This window comes from Aegilops tauschii, chromosome 2 (assembly GCF_002575655.3).
Source record: "Aegilops tauschii subsp. strangulata cultivar AL8/78 chromosome 2, Aet v6.0, whole genome shotgun sequence".
Taxonomy (NCBI): domain Eukaryota; kingdom Viridiplantae; phylum Streptophyta; class Magnoliopsida; order Poales; family Poaceae; genus Aegilops; species Aegilops tauschii.
In genome coordinates, this window is record NC_053036.3 from 60,746,576 (window position 1) to 60,767,565 (window position 20,990).

Below are 20,990 nucleotides of genomic sequence, written 5' to 3' on the forward strand. Positions count from 1 at the left end.
TTACAAGGTGTGAGTATTGAGTAAGACTCAAGACCTGACCACAGCAGAAGAGAGAGAAAGGACGAAGGTCGTCCCCTATGCTTTAGACGTAGGCTCTACAGTATGCTATGTTGTGTACCGCACATGAAGTGTGCCTTGCCATGAGTTGGTCAAGGGGTACAATAGTGATCCGGGAATGGATCACATGACAGCGGTCAAACTTATCCTTAGTATCTAGTGGACTAAGGATTTTCTCGATCATGGAGGTGAAAAGGGGTTCGTCGTAAAGGGTTACGTCGATGCGAACTTTGACACTAATCCGGATGACTCTGAGTAGTAAACCGGATTCGTATAGTAGAGCAGTTATTTGAAATGGCTCCAAGTAGCGCGTGGTAGCATCCACAAGATGACATAGATATTCGTAAAGCACACACGGATCTGAAAGGTTCAGACCCGTTGACTAATAACCTCTCTCACAAGCATAACATGATCAAACCAGAACTCATTGAGTGTTAATCACATAGTGATGTGAACTAGATTGTTGACTCTAGTAAACTCTTTGGATGTTGGTCACATGGTGATGTGACCTGTGAGTGTTAATCACATGGTGATGTGAACTAGATTATTGACTCTAGTGCAAGTGGGAGACTGTTGGAAATATGCCCTAGAGGCAATAATAAATTGGTTATTATTATATTTCCTTGTTCATGATAATCGTTTATTATCCATGCTAGAATTGTATTGATAGGAAACTCAGATACATGTGTGGATACATAGACAACACCATGTCCCTAGTAAGCCTCTAGTTAACTAGCTCGTTGATCAACAGATAGTCATGGTTTCCTGACTATGGACATTGGATGTCTTTGATAACGGGATCACGTCATTAGGAGAATGATGTGATGGACAAGACCCAATCCTAAGCCTAGCACAAGATCGTGTAGTTCGTTTGCTAAGAGCTTTTCTAATGTCAAGTATCATTTCCTTAGACCATGAGATTGTGCAACTCCCGGATACCGTAGGAATGCTTTGGGTGTACCAAACGTCACAACGTAACTGGGTGGCTATAAAGGTGCACTACAGGTATCTCCGAAAGTGTCTGTTGGGTTGGCACGAATCGAGACTGGGATTTGTCACTTCCTGTAAACGGAGAGGTATCTCTGGGCCCACTCGGTAGAACATCATCATAATGTGCACAATGTGACCAAGGAGTTGATCACGGGATGATGTGAGTTACGGAACGAGTAAAGAGACTTGCCGGTAACGAGATTGAACAAGGTATCGGGATACCGACGATCGAATCTCGGGCAAGTAACATACCGCTTGACAAAGGGAATTGTATACGGGATTGATTGAATCCTCGACATCGTGGTTCATCCGATGAGATCATCGTGGAACATGTGGGAGCCAACATGGGTATCTAGATCCTGCTGTTGGTTATTGACCGGAGAGGCGTCTCGGTCATGTCTGCATGTCTCCCGAACCCGTAGGGTCTACACACTTAAGGTTCGGTGACGCTAGGGTTATAGAGATATTAGTATGCGGTAACCCGAAAGTTGTTCGGAGTCCCGGATGAGATCCCGGACGTCACGAGGAGGTCCGGAATGGTCCGGAGGTAAAGATTTATATATGGGAAGTCTTATTTTGGTCACCGGAAAAGTTTCGCGCATTATCGGTATTGTACCGGGAGTGCCGAAAGGGGTCCGGGGGTCCACCTGCCCCGGGGGGGCACATAGGCGGTAGGGGTGTGCGCCTTGGCCTATATGGGGCAAGGGCACCAGCCCCAAGAGGCCCATGCGCCAAGAGATAAGGGAAAGGGAGAGTCCTAAAAGGGGAAGGCACCTCCGAGGTGCCTTGGGGAGGATGGACTCCTCCCTGGCCGCACCCTTCCTTGGAGGAAGGGCCAAGGCTGCGCCCCCCTCTCCCTTGGCCCTATATATAGTGGGGGGAAGGGAGGGCAGCAACACCACAAGCCCTGGCGCCTCCCTCTCCCTCCCGTGACACATCTCCCTCCTCCCGCAGCGCTTGGCGAAGCCCTGTTGGAATCCCGCTACTTCCACCACCACGCCGTCGTGCTGCTGGATCTCCATCAACCTCTCCTCCCCCCTTGCTGGATCAAGGAGGAGACGTCGCTGCTCCGTATGTGTGTTGAACGCGGAGGTGCCGTCCGTTCGGCGCTAGGATCATCGGTGATTTGGATCACGACGAGTACGACTCCATCAACCCCGTTCTCTTGAACGCTTCCGCTCGCGATCTACAAGGGTATGTAGATGCACTCCTTTCCTCTCGTTGCTAGTAAACTCCATAGATTGATCTTGGTGATGCGTAGAAAATTTTGAATTTCTGCTACGTTACCCAACAATTGGAAGCCTGAGCAGTACCCCAAAACCTCATGGGTTGCTGCAAAGGGACCTCTAGTTGATCCATCTAATTTATCTGGCTTTACATATGAATCTTCTCATTCTTCTGATGAGTCATGTGACTCCAACTACAAACTGTTTAAAAATCAGAAATGCTGAAGTATTTGCTAGATATGTTGGCACTAACTGCAGGAACGGTTCTCCTATGAAGAAAATCTAGGTTCCCAAAAGGTGCCTTGAAAGTCTTCAGGTGAATGTCCTCATGACACCACCTGTGAAGAATAGGAACCCCAGATCAAATTCTTCATATGGACCAAATTCTTCATATGGATCCAAGTCCTCAAACGGACCAAATTCCTCACATGGATCAAATTCCTCAAAAGGATCAAAGTCTTCATATGAACATCATTGTGCTAACAACTCTGTTTCGCAGGGAAGAGCCAAGGGCTATGAATATGAGCATTATTCTTCTAATCATTATGTTCATAAGTCCTCGAAGAATTTCTCTGCTTATTCATATGCTTACCCTAACTCCTCTTATGTGAAACGGAATGGATTGCCTTCTATGCCACCTTTCTCGTATGGAGCTCGCAGAGTGATGAACTCTTTTCCACCCCTTCAGATGTGGGTGGTGAAGAAAAAGAACTAATCTTCTATGCAGGGTCAGGTCTCCAGACGTACTTAAACATCTGAAGAATTTGCTGGAGACCTGAAAAGTGCCTGAAAGGACGCAGGCTAATCATGAAGAAATGAACTTTCATTTCTCACGTCCTCATACTGCTTTAACTATTGCATTGCTTGATGAAATTTTTCTGATGAATTGTGATGTCATATTCTTCATTGATGAAGTATATGAAGTTCGTAAGCTGCACTAATTCATCTGCAGGATGATCAACCCAAAGCCACTGAGTGGGTCCTCGATAGTGGATGTACAAATCACATGACTGGTGACAAGAATCTATTGATGGATGCTCCCTTATCACCATCGCATCTGAAGCATATCATCTTCGCTGACAAAGGCAAAAGTTAGGTATTGGGTCTAGGTAAGGTTGCGATCACAAAGGATCGACACATGGACAAAGTCATGCTTGTCGAGTCCTTAGGATACAACCTTATGTCTGTCTCAATGCTTTGTGATCTTGATATGGTTGTTATTTTTGGCAAGTATTGTTGTGTTGTGGTTATGGAAGCTGACAATTCCAAAGTCTTCGAAGGCTTTAGGAGAGGAGACTTGTATATTGTTGATTTCTCTACAGGACCGCAACCAGCGGTGTGCCTACTTGCAAAAGCTTCAGAAGGCTGGCTATGTCATCGACGACTTGGTCATGCAGGCATGAGGAATTTGCACACGCTTGCGAAGAAGAAGCATGTCATTGGCATTGAGAATGTCAAATTCCTCAAGGATCACTTGTGTGGAGCCTGTGAAGCTGGAAAGATGACCAAGGCTAAGCATCTAGTGAAGACTATCATGACCACTACTCGACCATTTGAATTGCTTCATATGGATCTCTTCGGTCCTAACCATTACTCAGCAGTCACAAATGATGCATCTCTCTATGGCTTTGTTATTTTTGATGATTACTCTCGTTACACTTAGGTACACATTGTTACTTACAGACATGAAGTGCAGGAAGTCTTCAAACGATTTTCCTCGAGGGCTTCAACCAACTTTGGTGTGAAGATCAAGCACATCAGAAGTGACAATGGAACTGAGTTCAAGAATTCTGGTCTTGATGGCTATCTTGATGAACTTGGTATTACTCATGAGTTATCTGCTCCTTACACTCCTCAGCAGAATGGCGTTGTGGAGCGCAAGAACAGAACTCTTGTTGAGATGGCTCGCACTATGCTTGATGAGTACAAGACGCCTCGTCACTTCTGGATTGAGGCAATTTATACTGCGTGCCACATCATCAACAGGGTATATCTTCACAAATTCTTCAAGAAGACTGCCTATGAACTCCTCACTGACAAGAAACCCAATGTGAGTTATTTCAAAGTCTTCGATGCTAAATGTTGGATTAGAGACCCTCATCACAATGCTAAATTTGCACTGAAAGCACATGAAGGTTTTATGCTTGGTTATGGAAAGGACTCGCACACCTACAGAGTCTTCAACAACGCTCTTCACAAGGTTGTTGAAACTGTAGATGTGCGGTTCGATGAAACTAATGGCTCGCAAAGAGAGCACCTACCTTCTGTGATAGATGAACCAGCACCTGAGGAATCTATCAAGTTCAAGGCTACTGACGATGTCATTCCTACCGAAGAATCTGCTGAAGAATTCATTCCAGAACATGAAGAACGTCGAGCTAATGCACCTGAAGAAAATGGTGAAGAAAATGGTGCTGAAGAAAATGCTGATCAAATTCCTCGACGACAACCAACTCATCCTCGCGTTGCAAATGAAGTGCAAGTTAAAAACATCATCGATGACATTGAAGCACCAGGTCCTCTCACACGCTCAAAAGTTTCACATTTATCTAACTTTTGTGGGCACTATGCTTTTGTCTCTATCACAGAGCCCACTAAGGTAGATGAAGCATTTCTGGAGCCTGAGTGGATTCAGGCCATGCAAGAAGAATTACATCAATTCGAACTCAACAACGTCTGGGAACTGGTTAAACGTCCAGATCCTCGCAAGCACAATATCATTTGCACAAAGTGGATCTACCGCAACAAGCAAGATGAAAATGGCCTTGTGGTGAGGAATAAGGCACGGCTTGTAGCTCAAGGCTACACACAGGTTGAAGGAATTGATTTCAATGAAACTTTTGCACCTGTTGCTAGACTTGAAGCTATTCGCATATTACTTGCTTATGCTAACCATCATGATATCACTTTATATCAAATGGATGTGAAAAGTACATTCCTCAATGGTAAGCTTGAGGAAGAAGTATATGTTGCTCAACCCCCAGGTTTTGAAGATCCAAAGCATCCTAACAAAGTCTTTAGACTCAATAAGGCCCTCTATGGCCTCAAGCTGGCCCCTCGGGCATGGTATGATACTTTGAAGGAATTCCTCATGAAGAAAGGCTTCAAACCCGGTTCACTCGACCCTACTCTTTTCACTAAATCTTATGATGGTGAATTATTTGTATGCCAAATATATGTTGATGATATTATCTTTGGCTGTACTGACCAACGTTATAGTGATGAATTTGCCTATATGATGAGTGAAGAATATCAAATGTCCATGATGGGAGAGTTGAAATTCTTTTTAGGTCTTCAAATTCGTCAACAGCACAATGGCATATTCATATCTCAGGAGAAATACCTCAAGGATGTACTGAGGAAATTCGGCATGCAAGATTGCAAAGGCGTCAAAATTCCGATGCCCACAAATGGCCATCTGTGCACTGATGAAAATGGTATTGACTTCGATCAAAAGGTATACCGCTCCATGATTGGTTCTTTATTGTATTTATGTGCATCTAGGCCAGATATTATGCTTAGTGTTTGCATGTGTGCCCGATTTCAAGCTACACCGAAGGAATCACACCATAAGGCTGTGAAACATATTCTTCGATATCTAGCTCACACACCAACACTTGGATTATGGTACCCCAAGGGCTCGGCTTTTGATCTCATTGGATATTCTGACTCTGACTATGCTGGTGATCGTGTGGACCGCAAGTCAACATATGGTACATGTCATTTCCTCGGACGATCTTTGGTCTGTTAGTCCTCGAAGAAACAGAACTGCGTATCACTGTCTACTGCTGAAGCTGAGTACATTGCTGCTGGTTCTTGCTGTGCTCAATTGCTGTGGATGAAGCAAACTCTCAAGGACTATGGCGTCAACGTGAAGAATGTGCCTCTCTTCTGTGACAATGAGAGTGCCATCAAGATTGCTCACAACCCAGTTCAGCACTCGAAGACAAAGCACATTCAGATTCGTCATCATTTTCTTCGTGATCATGTGTTGAAGGGCGACATTCTATTGAGCATGTGAAGACTGAAGAACAGCTAGCCGATATCTTCACAAAGCCCTTGGATGAGAAGAGATTTAGCAAGTTGCGGTGTGAGCTAAATATCCTAGAATCTTCGAATGTTCTTTGAAAAGGACACTCATCCTAACACTTATGCAAAATTGATGACTTAGATGTGCAACACATGAAGAAACGTTTTTCTTCAATCAATGAAGAATAACACTCTAAGCGTGAAGAAATTAACGAAGAATTTGGTTCTCAGAACCCTACGACAATTGTACGCGGTGTCTGAAATCATCATTCTTATACGGTGGGTCACGCCACCACCAAAAGTTGAAAATCTTCAATTTGAGTTTTTTCCTCAGTTTTGAAATTCCTCAGTTGTTCAAAATCTTCACTGTTTCCGTCGTTTTTCTTCATTGGCTATATATATATATATATATATATATATATATATATATATATATATATATATATATATATATGAGTTTATGTCCTCTACAGCATTCACTTATTGCTATTTCTTCAAGTTGCTATTTCTGCTAAGTGAATGTGATCGGACCCTTCCCCCTCTATGCTATACTCAACCCAATCTATTCACAAATTCTTCATGTGCGTTCTATTTGAAACTCGTTCAAAATCTTCACTGTGTCCTTGTCAGCTGAAGAATTTGCGAACGGAACTTCTAACTTATCTTATCCAAATTTTCGGCTTTGCCGCTCAAACCGTTCCGCATCCCATGAAATACTTATCTATTCACCCACGATCTAACACGATCTCCACTTCTCAGTACGTGGGTGACACATGTCAAGCGAATGAGAAGGGTCAGGGGCACGTTCGTCCAATTTCTTTGGGCGAACAGTTTTTCACCGTGGCTATAAATACCCCCTCTCCCCTTCCTCACTTCCTTTACTCCGCTCGACCTTTCTCCAGCTCGAGCTTCTCAAACCCTAGCACCGCCGCTAATTCATCGTCGCCGGTGAGGAAGAGCTTCACTGCCTCGACCTCGTCGCCGCCATACTCGCGGCGGCCGCGGAAATCTTCACTCCGCCGCCGCCGTAGCCGTCTTCCTCCGCCGAGTTAGGGCGTGGAAGATCTGCACAGACGAACTTCACTTCTCCACCTCACAGTTCGTCGTGTTCTTCGTTCAGGGTAATTAAAAGTTACTTTTACTGCCCTCTTTGATTCAAATGATTTCTGCAAAATCTTCAAAAGGTGTTTATTCTTCAAATTCTTCACACACTAAACACCTCACATGTCATCTGTTCTTGATTCGTTTCTCTAAGCAATAATTTTTCTTCAAGATTCCTAAATAGTGTGGATTTCTGATCTGTACAACTCTGGAACCTAAGACTAAGAACGCTTAGTGAAATTCTTCAAGACTCGCCTGGTCAAATTCCTCAAACTTGTTCTTTTTGAAAAACCTTCTAAGAACGCATATGACCTCTCCAAATTCCTCGCAACTATACTCTGTTCACAGGTACTCATGTCCGCAGCTGAATCACTAGGTTCTCATCAACTTAACTCATTTGCAGCGTTCCTCGAAGAAAAGTTGCATACTTCTTCAGAAAATTCAATTGTTCAAATTCCTCATCTGAAGAAAATGGCTGATGGAAAGAAGCGACAGAAAGGAGGAAAGAGGCCTGAGGTTAACACTGCTTTTGAAATCCCTGAGGACATCTATGCTGGGTACTACACACCCCCTGAGGAGGATAAAAATCAGCGCAAGGTGCGCCTTCAAAAGATTGAGAGGAGATGGGCAAGAGAGTGGAGGGAGTACAGATATGTGACTCCAAAGTACATGAAGAAATTCGTTGTTACTCCTCCATGCTCAAGACCACCATTGGCACCTGGCCAAGAAGCAGATCCCACTAGCATCAAATGCGGTGAGGAGTTTCCTGAAGAATGGGCCAAGCGACAGGCCAAGCTGGCCAAACAGGCAAAAGATGCAATGAAGAAATTCAATGAAGATTCTGCTGCTGCAGCCGCTGAAGGCCTCTGTAAGGCCGAAGAAATCCATGGCAAAGAAGCCTGCGCACAAGCCAAGTGCCTTTTCTTCAATGCCCTCACGGCCAATTTCCTCAGCTAAGCACGCACGACCAATTCCTCACGCTGATGCTGCTCCTCCAAAGTCCTCAGCTGCTCCGACCAAATCCTCAGCACTTGTGCATCTTGCCACGTGCCAAAGGACTACAGGCATCTCTATTGCCTCAGGAGCTTCAGCTAGTTCCTCAGCTGCACCAAATTCTTCAACGGGACCCTCTCTGCTGAAGACAAAGACCACTGCTGGACGAGGCTCTCGCCCAAGTTCTCACAAGAAGCAGGTCGCCTTCCAAGTGCCGTGTGAAGAAGACGAAGCTAATGATGAAGAACTTGCTGAAATCATCAGAGATAGGCAAGTCAGGGCCGCTAGAGCCAAGGGCACAAATGTGCCTTTGCTTTTGGATCCAAAGTTGATCCTCGATTACATTGATCTCTGGCACAAGGACCCAAACTCTCCTATGCCTGACTTCAAGCTGACTCCTGGTCAAAGTCATATGCTGACTGCCTTCATCCAAGAAGAAAAATGGAAATTTGAGAAGGCCAGGCAGCTCAAGAAAGCACAGTACAGGAAGGAGAAATTCCTGAAGAACAACGTTGTCTCTATGACAACTGATGAACTTGTGAAGATCCAGTCTGAAATCAAAACCCTCAGCGATGACTTCAATGCTTACTATGCTGATTGGAAAGGAGCCAAGGTCAGGTTTGTTAAACTGACTAAGATGTTCACCTCAAATGTTGCAGCCCCATCGCAACAAGAAATTCCTCAGGCTGAAGCATCTGCTCAGCCCACTGAAGAACATGCCAGCACCGCTGATGACAATCAGGCTGCTGAAAAAAATGTAAGTTCCAGGGCTGATGACTGCATTCCAGCCGCTGATGAAATTGCCAGGGCATCCACTAGTGGTGCGCCTGAAGAAAATGAAGAGGTCAGGGCAACTGCATCAGTTGTGCCTGAAGAAAATCAACCACATTCCTATGCTCCTCCTGCGCCTACCCCAACTCCAATTCTTCCATCTGCATCAGATGTGAAGAAGACCAAGGCTGCAGAGCGTGCAGCAGTGAAGAAAAGAAAAGCATCAGCTCCTTCAGATTCTTCAGCACCGAAGAATATGAAGAAATTGACAAGCTCATTTACTAATCCAATTGATGATGTTCCTGTTTCCTCCATGCCATCAAAGGAAATCGTCCCTTTTGTTGAAGAATATGTGATCCCTAGCGGATCTGATGAAGAAAATCCTTCTGCTGCTTCGTCAGAGCAGATGGATGAAGAAATTGAAGTGGATAAAATCCCTTCAACCCCCAAAGTTTCCTCGCCTATGCCTCAGTTTACTGCTGAAGAGGCTGGCGTTGAAGAAATAGAAGGTGAAGAAGTGGACATTGGCTGTACCACGCCAGTAATGAATGATGACTTTTGGGACAGTCAGCACCCCAACTCTCCACTCTTCACACCATTGCAACAAATTCCTCAGTCCCCAGCAACTACAGTTCAAATGGGATCAGATGAAGCTCATGAAGAAATTCCAGCCACTAGAGCTGAAGAAAATGAAAATGGAGAATTGAAGACCCAGGCTGCCACTGAAGAGGAACCAGAAATTCCTCAGCCTGAAGAACCTGAGATTGCGATTCCTGAGGTTGTAATGCAACTGACTGACACTCCTCTGCCCAAGCCAAAGGATCCATTCTCAAGGAAGCAAAAATTCAAGGCTAATGATTTCTTCGGCGAGCACGTATTCTTCACTAATTACAACCCCTATGACTCTGCTCGCATTAGGAAGAGGCATTTCTGGACTGCCAGCCAGGCAAATTTTTATTCCTCAGTGCTGTTCAACAAAGACAAAGTCTTCGATCATGAGCACATTCCTCACGTGGATATGGAATCTCTGCCGTGCTTCGTGCCAATCCTCAGTGTTCTTTACGACACTGGACTGTTAAATTTCTGCACTGACATATGTGATTGGAATGAAGAACTCATTCTTCAATTTTATGCAACTCTGCACATCACCGGAGACTCTGAAGATGTGAATTCATGGTTGCTGGACTGGATGTCTGAAAATACTCACTACAAAGCACCAGCTACTGAATTGCTTCGAGCTTTGCCTCTCAGTCCTCCCCTTGAAGCTGCTTGTTGCGTCTACAGTGAACCTGAGCTTACAGATCACTATATGCAAGTGCTGATGAAGCCTTTGAAGTCAGGTCAGGCCCCAAGAACAAAATTCCTTGTGAAGGAATTGTTATATGTGCCTCGGACTGTCTATCGCATTCTGACGAAGACATTGAGTCCTATCAAGGGCCACGACTCGAATGAAGAAGAAGTCGTTGGCATCATGAAGAATCTGCTTTTCAATATCATTCATGGCGTTCCTGTCAACTTCCATGATTTCTTCATGAGGACTCTGGCCAATGTCGCAATGTCACCATTTGAGTTGAAGCCTTATGCTCCATGGATTATGAGATTCATCAGAATAAGGTCTTCACTCAACTACAAAGCTGATACAGTGAACCATTGCAGCTACTTGCCCCCGATTGAAGTCCTCAAACGGACATTTTCCTCAACTGATGAAAAGGGCAAACCACGTCGGTGAACCAGTCTCGCGTAAGCGTACGCGTAATGTCGGTCCGGGCCGCTTCATCCAACAATACTGCCGAATCAAAGTATGACATGCTGGTAAGCAGTATGACTATTACCGCCTACAACTCTTTGTGTTCTACTCATGCATATAACATCTACGCATAGCCTGGCTCGGATGCCACTGTTGGGGAACGTAGTAATTTCAAAAAAATCCTACGCACTCGCAAGATCCATCTAGGTGATGCATAGCAACGAGAGGGGAGAGTATTGTCCACGTACCCTCGTAGACCGAAAGCGTAAGCGTTATGACAACGCGGTTGATGTATACGTACGTCTTCACGATCCAACCGATCCTAGTACCGAAAGTACGGCACCTCCGCGATCTGCACACGTTTAGCTCGGTGACGTCCCATGAACTCTAGATCCAGCTGAGGTCGAGGGAGAGTTTCATCAGCACGACAGCATGATGACGGTGATGATGAAGTTACCGATGCAGGGCTTCGCCTAAGCACTACAACGATATGACCGAGGTGGAAATCTGTGGAGGGGGGCACCGCACACGGCTAAAACAACTGTCAACTTGTGTGTCCTCGGGTGCCCCCTGCCCCCATATATAAAGGAGCAAGGGGGAGGCCGGCCGGCCCTATGGGCGCGCCAAGGAGGGGAGGAATCCTCCTCCTAGTAGGAGTAGGATTCCTCCTTTCCTAGTCCTACTAAGAGGGGGAAGGAAGGAGAGGGGGAGGGAGAGGGAAGGAGGGGCCGCGCCCCTTCCCCTAGTCCAATTCGGACTCCCTTGGGGGGGCACCTCCTAGCTGCTGCCCTCTCTCTCCCCTAAAGCCCACTAAGGGCCCAATAACTTCCCGGGGGGGTTCCGGTAACCCTCCGGCACTCCGGTTTTATCCAAAACCTCTCCGGAACACTTCCGGTGTTCGAATATAATCGTCCAATATATCAATCTTTATGTCTCGACCATTTCGAGACTCCTCGTCATGTCCGGGATCACATCCGGGACTCCAGACAACTTCGATACATCAAAACACATAAACTCATAATACCGATCGTCATCGAACGTTAAGCGTGCGAACCCTACGGGTTCGAGAACTATGTAGACATGACCGAGACTCATCTTCGGTCAATAACCAACAGCGGAACCTGGATGCTCATATTGGTTCCTACATATTCTACGAAGATCTTTATCGGTCAAACCGCATAACAACATACATTGTTTCCTTTCTCATCAGTATGTTACTTGCCCGAGATTCGATCGTCGGTATCTCAATACCTAGTTCAATCTCGTTACCGGCAAGTCTCTTTACTCGTTCCATAATGCATCATCTCTTAACTAACTCATTAGTCACATTGCTAGCAAGGCTTATAGTGATGTGCATTACCGAGAGGGCCCAGAGATACCTCTTCGACAATCGGAGTGACAAATCCTAATCTCGATCTATGCCAACTCAACAAACACCCTCGGAGACACCTGTAGAGCATATTTATAATCACCCAGTTACGTTGTGACATTTGATAGCACACTAAGTGTTCCTCCAGTATTCGGGAGTTGCATAATCTCATAGTCATAGGAACATGCATAAGTCATGAAGAAAGCAATAGCAACAAACTAAACGATTGTCGTGCTAAGCTAACGGATGGGTCTTGTCAATCACATCATTTACTAATGATGTGACCCCGTTAATCAAATGACAACTCATGTCTATGGCTAGGAAACTTAACCATCTTTGACTCAACGAACTAGTCAAGTAGAGGCATACTAGTGACACTCTGTTTCTCTATATATTCACACATGTACTAAGTTTCCGGTTAATACAATTCTAGCATAAATAATAAACATTTATCATAATATAAGGAAATAGAAATAACAACTTTATTATTGCCTCTAGGGCATATTTCCTTCAGAATAATTTTTTTAAAGAAAGGAATTTAGATATCACGAACATTTTTTAAAATTGAAGAACAAATTTAAAAATGTAGAACCTTTTTAAAAATCACAAACAAGTTTGGAAATTCAAACATATTTTCAATACATGAACAATATTTTGAAAACCGGTACATATTTTTAAAATTTTGAACATATTTTTCAATAAGCGAAGGATTTTTTAAACTTCGAACATTTTTGTAAAGAACGAATATTTTTTACATGCAAACAAAATTTGAATAGTTTGAACATTTTTAAAATTATGAAAAATGAAAAAATGAAGACGAGGAAAAATAAAGAAAAGAAACAGAAAGAAAAAAGGTGATTTTTTTTGAAAAAGTAGAAATGGAATGAAATGGAAAAGATAGAGAAGAAAAAATAAACAGGAAAAAGGAAAACGAAAAACAAAAAAGAAACAGAAAAAAAGTGTTAGGAAGCTCCTATAAGGTTCCCAAAACCAAAAAAAACCGGCTGGGAACAAGCGAGAAGGTTCCTAAAACCGGAATCGGGCCGGCCCACGCGCGAACCCTCGATCGATCTCCCTGTGCGTCCGCCCGACAACTTGCCGCAGCGAGCGGCAAATAGGATATTCCCCAGCTCCCCAGCTCGGGCGCACCCTCACCGCCGCCAGCCCGCTCAAATTAAGCTCAATTGCCCCAACCGCTAAGCTCCGCCGTGCGATTCTTTTGTCACTAATGAGGCAATGACCCCCTTTTCTCGTGGTGCCTTCTCGTGGCATTCGTCAAGGGGATCCGATCAGCCCATACCTTTTCCTCTTGTGCACTGAAGGTTTGTCTGGTCTGTTGCTTCAGAAGGAGAATCGTGGCGAGCTACATGGGATTCGAAATGGGCGTCATGGCCCATCTATCTCACATCTCCTATTTGCAGACCATAGCATCTTCTTTGCTAAGAGTGATTCTCAGAGTGTGTGCTCGTTGGAGGCTACCCTCAACTCTTATTGTGCCGGTTCGGGCCAAGCTATCAATAAGGACAAGTCCTCGGTGTTCTTTGGCAACCACTATCCTGATCATGTCAAGAACCGAGTGAAGAATCAGCTGGGTATATATACTGAGACGTTCCATGATTCATATCTTGGTATGCCCACGGATGTTGGACGTTCTCCCACTTGCACTTTCAAGTTACTCACTGATAGAGCGTGGCAGAATATCCATGGGTGGTCGGACCGGCCTACGTCTAGGGCTGGGACGGAAACCATGCTCAAGTCCAAGACTCAAGCCATTCCCACGTTCATCTCGAGATGCTTCCGACTGCCGGTGGCGATCTGTGGGAGGTTCCGTTAGATTGTGGCGGATCAGTGGTGGGGACGGGAAGATGGCAAGAAGAAGCTTCACTGGCGCTCTTGGGACTTGCTCTCGACCCCGAAATCCTTGGGTGGCATGGGCTTCCGCGACATGGGGCTTTTTGAACCAGGCGATGTTGGCAAAACAGGGCTGGCGATTACTGACGGATCTGAGTCTCTGTGTGCCCGGGTTTTGAAAGGAAGGTACTTCCAGTTCGACAGCTTTTGGAACGCGGGGGCACCTCGTTCTGCTTCTGCGACCTGGCGGGCGATATTGCATGGCCGTGATTTGCTGAAGATGGGTGTCTAGTGGGGTATTGGTGATGGGAGACGCACGCACATCCTCTCTGATCACTGGATCCCCTCGACGCCTCCGGCTCTCCTCCGTCCCCTCTCTCCAATCCCAGCATCGGCGACGGTGCACTGTTTGATCGATGCGGAGAATGCCTGCTGGGACATGGATTCGGTGAAGGCTTTTTTCTGCGAAGCAGTGGCTAATGAGATTCTTCAGATCCCTATCAGCGGGGCAGGCGGGTCGGACTTTGCCCGCTGGCCTTTCACAAGGTTCGGTGCGTACACGGTCCGGTCGGGCTACAACATGGCCAGGACAACCCGCTTCCTGATCAAGCAAAGTGGCGATGGCAAAGGCCAGCAATCTGCATGGCCTTCGGAGGAGAAGGTTTGGAAGAAGTTGTGGAATGTTAAGGCTCCGAACAAGATGAAAACTGTTCTGTGGAGGTTTGCACATGATTGTTTGCCCTCGGGCGAGCAGCTGCTCCGGCGTCATGTTCGGACGAGAACGGACTGCTTCTTCTGTGGTAGGCCGGAAAGTGTGGGGCATGCGCTGCTTTTCTGTCCTCATGCTCGCGCTGTCTGGGATGAGATCAAGGAGGCCTTTGGGATCAAGTTGTTTCGATCTTCTTTTGCTTCTTCGAGACAGTGGCTTTTCAACTACCTTACTCGTTGTTCCGACCGGGATATCTCTGTCCTGACAGTGACTTTGTGGCATATTTGGGAGGCCCAGAACTCGGCGCGCAATGAGCCGGAGGCCCCTCCTCCGAAGCGGACTGCGGCGAAAGCTCGTGCTTATGCTGACATGGTTTTCCAGCACCTATTCAAGCCTCTCCCTACTCCCAGGCGTGAGTCCACTGCATCTAGCTCTAATTGGTCTCCGCCACCGCAGGGCACTGTGTAGGTGTCTTTTGATGCGGCTGTGGATCTAGCTCGGGGTTCTTCCGCGGCGGGTGTGGTGATTCTGGATCACTCTGGCCAATTTGTGGCTGTTGCTACCGAGCCAATCCCTGGTGTCTCTTCCCTGGAGGTCGCTGAAGCCCTTGCTCTTCGACGTGCTACCATGCTGGCTCGGGAGAAGCATCTACCCAGTGTGGTGTTTCACTCTGACTGCCTTTCGTTGGTTCAGCGCATGAATTCTTCGGCCTGTGACAGATCTTTGGTGGGCACCATAGTTGCTGAGATCAAGGCGGAGTGTGTTGCCCTGGCTTCGGTTTCCTTCAAGCATATTCGTCGGCACTGTAATGTTGTAGCTCATGTCTTAGCTAAGTCTAGTTTGAACTCTGTGAGTCCATGTATTTTCCTTTCTGCTCCGGATTGCATCCAGGAGACCTTGTGTAATTTGGTTGCTTAATTAATAAAGGCCGATGTTTTCCAAAAAAAAAATTACCCCCTTTTCTCCGTCACCCTTTACTTTTTACCATGACGCTCCAGATTGAGCAAACGACCGATGCCCCGAAGGAAAACCACCCCCACCACCACCAAAGAGCCTAGGACAGAGCTCTAGAGCGACGAATTATGCGGATTTCTAGACAATAGTCAGAGCTCTAGAGCTCTAAGAGACGATTGTAGGCTGTATTTTCTGCGTTTCAAACGGGCAGTATTTGATCCAAGCCCCACACATACACACACACACACACAAAAAAAAAAAAGAAGCAAAAGCTCACAACACTTCCAAGTAGGCTCGCAAAGTGATATCACAGTAGCGCGGATTTTTCGTCCACATAAATTATCACTCTTATATCCACCATCGCAGCATCGGTATTTAAGGGTTTTTCTTTTTTTTGACGGGGCATCGGTATTTAAGTTACACAGGCATGTCCACGACAATCACTAGTGTTAACAAGGGAAGCGAACTGAACTCTTCCGGAAGATGTGCAAAAACGCCGAACAGCACGTAAGATATTCCAGGCTCCTTCGGTGCCCAAAACAAGGCTGAAAACACAAATACGCCTGTCCAGCAACTACTCGTCGAGAAAGAAAAAAACAGAAGGGGGAGTCGGCGAGGCAGAACGGATGCCACGTGGAGTGTAGGATACTTGGTGGCAGGTCTCTACGAGGGCGAGGAGAAGCTGAACTGAATTCCCGTCTTTCCACTGTCGTGCTGAGATTGCTTCAGAATGTAGCAGTAGTTCACCTGAAACAAATGCAGAAAAACAAGTTTGTTAGTCAGGAGGCAGGCAGGCACACCACATGATGATCTGTAATCTTCTGGTGCAAAGGAAATCGAAGAGGGCTATCAAAACATACCTCGACCCGGAATAGTTTAGTCGGCAAAATAATGCCGACGCCAGCACTACTCCTAAACGAACGGCGGAATTCATCAAGCGACAAGTTTTTGTACTGGCCCTCCGACAGTTTCACAAGATTCCCAGCAGTGAGAAACGCATGACCATGTATTCCAGCATCTCTAAACACCTTCAGAGGCAGATCAAAGGAAAGGTCCGCAAAGGCAGAAACAGCGAGATCGCCGCCCAAGTAATCCCTCCCTGGAACAGCAGCAGAACCATCTTCCGACGTGCCGGGGACAAGCCTCTGTGCTTCTGTCGGGCCAACCCCTCTTGTTCTGAAACCGAGCAAGGATGATATTCCACCCAGGCTGCAAACTGGAGAAGAGTGACCTCCCAGGTTAAATCTATCAGTAACAGGTGTAGACGAATTCATAAATCCTCTTGCCAGTGGTAAAACAACACCAGCTCCTACACCAACATTGAGAGCAGCGTTCCAGAATCCAAAAGGCACGGCAGCACGAGCATCAAACTCCTGAAGCAAAGTCAAAAGCACCATATTGTAAGATAATAATAATGAGAATGGATGTGACAAGTATACTTCTCCATTATTGTGAGGAACCATAAAAAGGAAAAGAGAAATAATAAATAGATTGGTGCTAAAGAAATCGTGAAAAGGGGGACAGAAAAGGCTGAAAACAGACCTGGCGAAAAAAATTCAATCCTTTGTTATCCCAAAGACCACCAACTTGAGAGGATGAGAGAAATGCATATCCTTTTGTTGGCCTGATATGTGAATCCCTTTGATCAATCTTGTATGTGTATTTCAATGCAGATAGAAGGTTATGCCCTAACTGCCTTCTGATGGACGTTGACGCGAGGCGTGACGGATCAGTCAAGGTACGCCATGTAAGATTGTAAGATAAATCGTGGTGCCTGGTTGAAAGCAAACCAAATGAAAGACCAAGTAGACGCTCCTTGTATGATGAGAACTTCATCCAATCTTGTGACAACAATGAAGCCCGAGCCATCAAGGGTGTTGGTATTGATTTAAATCTTGGCAGCGAGACTCCTACACCAACCTCTGTTGTTTGGTCCCAACCATATGCAACTGAAGCATCCCAGATGTCTGCATAGCCAGCCAAATTCTTCCACTTAACAGCCCCTTCCAGTGACCATGCTTTTGCCTACAAACGTAATGAATACACACTCACATGCATCAGATGTGATAACCTCTGAAAGAGTAGTGGAGATTGCCATGCAGTAAAAACAACAGTGTTTGTTTTCCTGCCCTTATGATGCTGACAACATAGGTTCGGTAACATCATGACCTATAAAGTTATATTTATAATGAAGTATTTGTATTCAGTATAGGGTAAAGGTAAATACCAAGTATACTTCTCAAAAGAACAATTATTTTAACAAAACACATGACAATGCATTCACTTATTTTTAACAAGACACATACATCCAAACTATATTTTGATTAGAGCACAATGAAACATACACTGAACCTTAGCAAATGCAGCTTTTTGTTCCGTACTTAAAAAGTAACTGTTAGAAACGTTGAAACATTAGTATTATTTTCTGAGCTAGTTGAAACTTGAAAACATCGGTAGAATGTGCTGAAGACAAAGTATCAAACAAACAAGGTAATCTATAGTTGTGAAAGTTGCATGTTGAACACCGATAACTGAATTCATAGCTTGATCATCCAGTGCAATCACCAACAAATCAAACCAAGTGGAGAGCGCACCTCCGGCTTGGAGAAGACGCCAGCGTTGCCGCTGATGGGGATGGCGGGCTCGATGACCTCAATGACGACGTTGGTGGTGCCGGGCAGTTCGGGCGGGCCGGCATCGAGCGTGATGTTGACGGCCTCGAACACGTCGAGCCCGCGGAGCCGCGCGCTGGCATCGGCCGCGGCGCTCAGCAGGTCCTGCACGGTGGTGGCGGAGCGGAGGAGGTCGGCAACCTCCGCCTCGATGAGCTCCTCACGCGTCTTGGCGTTGCCCCTGATGATGACGTCGTGGACGCGGATCCCCACCAGGTCCGAGGAGAGCCTCCGGAACACGGACTGCACCTTCTCCCGCTCGAGGGCCGCGGCCGCCCGCTCGTCCAGCTCCTCCTCCTCCTCGTACTCGTACTCCTCATCGGCGATTTCTCCATCGGCGCCAGCCCATGGCTCGGGCACGCGGTTCCCGGCGTCCTTAGGGTTTTGGTCGGCGGCGTCGGCCATGGCTGGGGTTCCCGGCGTCCTTCCGAGCTTTCTCTTGTGTTTTCAGATGCGGCCTTTCGTGCTTACCAAGCTCACGACAAGCGGGGGCCGGAACCCCGATATTTACCTAACCTAACAGCAAGCAGTACAAACAGGAAACAGCAAGCATTCATCATTCATGATCAACAGCAGCATGACATGAGTAGCAAGCAACAGCAGCAACACAAGCATTCAAGAGCAGGATGACATTCAGCTAGCAAAAAGGAGCACCTAAACTGAAGCAGAAAGCAGTACTACACTAGTACACTACTAGTACAATCTACCGGCATTCAAAGAGCAGCAGCTAGCACTAGCAAGCAGCCAAGGACAGCATCCAGGAGCTTAATGGAAGAAATCAAATCTGAATAAAACAGATCAAGAAGTTGAGGAGAGGCTGCTGCTTCAGGGATTGGAGAGGGTTACCTGCCGTCAGGAGAAGAGGGTATTGCCTCCTGTTGTGGGGTAGTGGTCGCCGGTCGATTTCGAGCGTCGCCGGCGGCGGCGGCGGCGGCGTTCCAGGAGGTGGCAGCTCGATCTGGGAACCGGATCCTCTACCAGGGTGCCGTGCCTTCTTACGACCCCCAACTGTGGTTTAGCCCAGGAAACTACTAAAGGCCCATATCGACAGCCCAGCGGCTTGCCTGATGCCTGATGCCCTTTAAAAAAAAGTACCCCTCAAAAAATTTAACAACATAAGAACATCTACAGCCACGTTGGGCAAATCCGGCCCCCTCAAACGCCCGCGGACACTGACCGGTCACACCTCAAATAATGCAATCCACATCCGCACACTACGTCGATGCATACACATCGTCCGACTACTCCATCACTTACTAACTAACATGCCATTGAACTATCAAAATTTGGCATGTTTGGCTATGATGGAGATCATCCACGGCTACCCTTGCCCTTCCCAGCATCCTTGTCGTCCTTCTCGCGGAAGTACCGGTCGAAGACACGGTAGGGATCAAGCTAGATCTGCTCGTCGCGGAGCTGTCCTCCTTCGGTAGCAGCCCAGCCATGGCACGGACCGCCCGTTTCTGCTCTCGGACGAGGGCACTGTGTTCCTTCGCTGTCGTGTCTTCACAATGCAAGTGCGGATGGCCTCCTCCTCTGCGGCTGCCCACGCCGCCGCATCAGCCGCCTCCGCCGCCGCCATTTCCGCCGTGATACGGGTCTCGACGGCCCTTATCCTCTCCATCCCACGGCGGGCTGCCTGTTCCCGGTGGGACTCATAGTCTGCTCGACTGGTGATGGGGAGAGACTGGAGAGGAGAGGAGTGTGAAGTGGCTAAGGTTTAGTCCGGCGAGCAGATGAAGACGAATATATGTATGTTTTGGTGGGCTAGAGTGGGCAAACCTTAAAAGTACTGCTAAACCTTAAAAATACAGATATTTTTGGCAAACCTGAAAAGCACTGCTGAGCAACTAACCAAAAAGGTTAACTCTTTAATATATGGTGAGGGGCAAAACCTCTTGTCAATATTGTCATAAACTCAACTAGATAGGTACCGCTGACACTTGCCTGGTCAGAGATTATCGCGAAGCTTTGATGCTCACAGTTGTAGTAAACAGAAGTAGTAGCACTACAAAACTATATTGTGGGGACGTTTCATGGACGTTGTTGATCCCATTTTGCATGACCCTCTCAAGTATTTCGTGCTGCTACATAGACAACTCCTCTTTAAGTTGATTCTCAAAGGAGGACAACAAAGTCCAACGAAAATACTGGTCATAGGTTCAAGCAATCGCATTGTGTTTTACTTTCTCCGTTTCAAAATAAGTGTCTCAAGCTTAGTACAATTTTATACTATAGTTATTACAAACTTGAGACACTTATTTTTGGACGGAGGAAATAGAAAAATGTGACGACATCAAAATAAAAAATATATATATAGTGCACAGATAAGCTACCTTCAAATGGTACAAGCGCTTGGCCAAACACCAGACTAACAATCTGATCTTCAGTTATCTGAAGCCACTAAACAAGGTTGTCTTTATTGTCAAACACTGAATTAAACCATTCTCTACACTACACTGCCTTCTTAGTCGACGGGCCGTCTTCTCTCATTAGACACACATCACCGCAAGATCTAAAA

General features: G+C 46.3%; 1 protein-coding gene across 2 annotated transcripts; it reads right to left on the minus strand.

The window, feature by feature from the left end:
- Window positions 1-16,102: 16,102 nt before the first annotated feature.
- LOC109746408 (uncharacterized) lies at window positions 16,103-19,483 on the minus strand. 2 transcript variants are annotated; one of them, XM_020305526.4, is made up of 5 exons: window positions 19,316-19,483; window positions 18,392-18,980; window positions 17,340-17,822; window positions 16,658-17,170; window positions 16,103-16,544 (listed from the first exon to the last, which is right to left on the minus strand). In XM_020305526.4, the coding sequence occupies exons 2-5, from the start codon at window positions 18,872-18,874 to the stop codon at window positions 16,461-16,463; spliced, it is 1,563 nt and encodes a 520-aa protein (XP_020161115.1). In that variant the 5' UTR covers window positions 18,875-18,980; window positions 19,316-19,483; the 3' UTR covers window positions 16,103-16,460. The 2 variants fall into 2 exon arrangements, with proteins under 2 accessions (XP_020161115.1, XP_020161113.1); XM_020305524.4 differs by having other exon boundaries at window positions 18,392-18,985; window positions 19,316-19,481.
- Window positions 19,484-20,990: the final 1,507 nt, after the last annotated feature.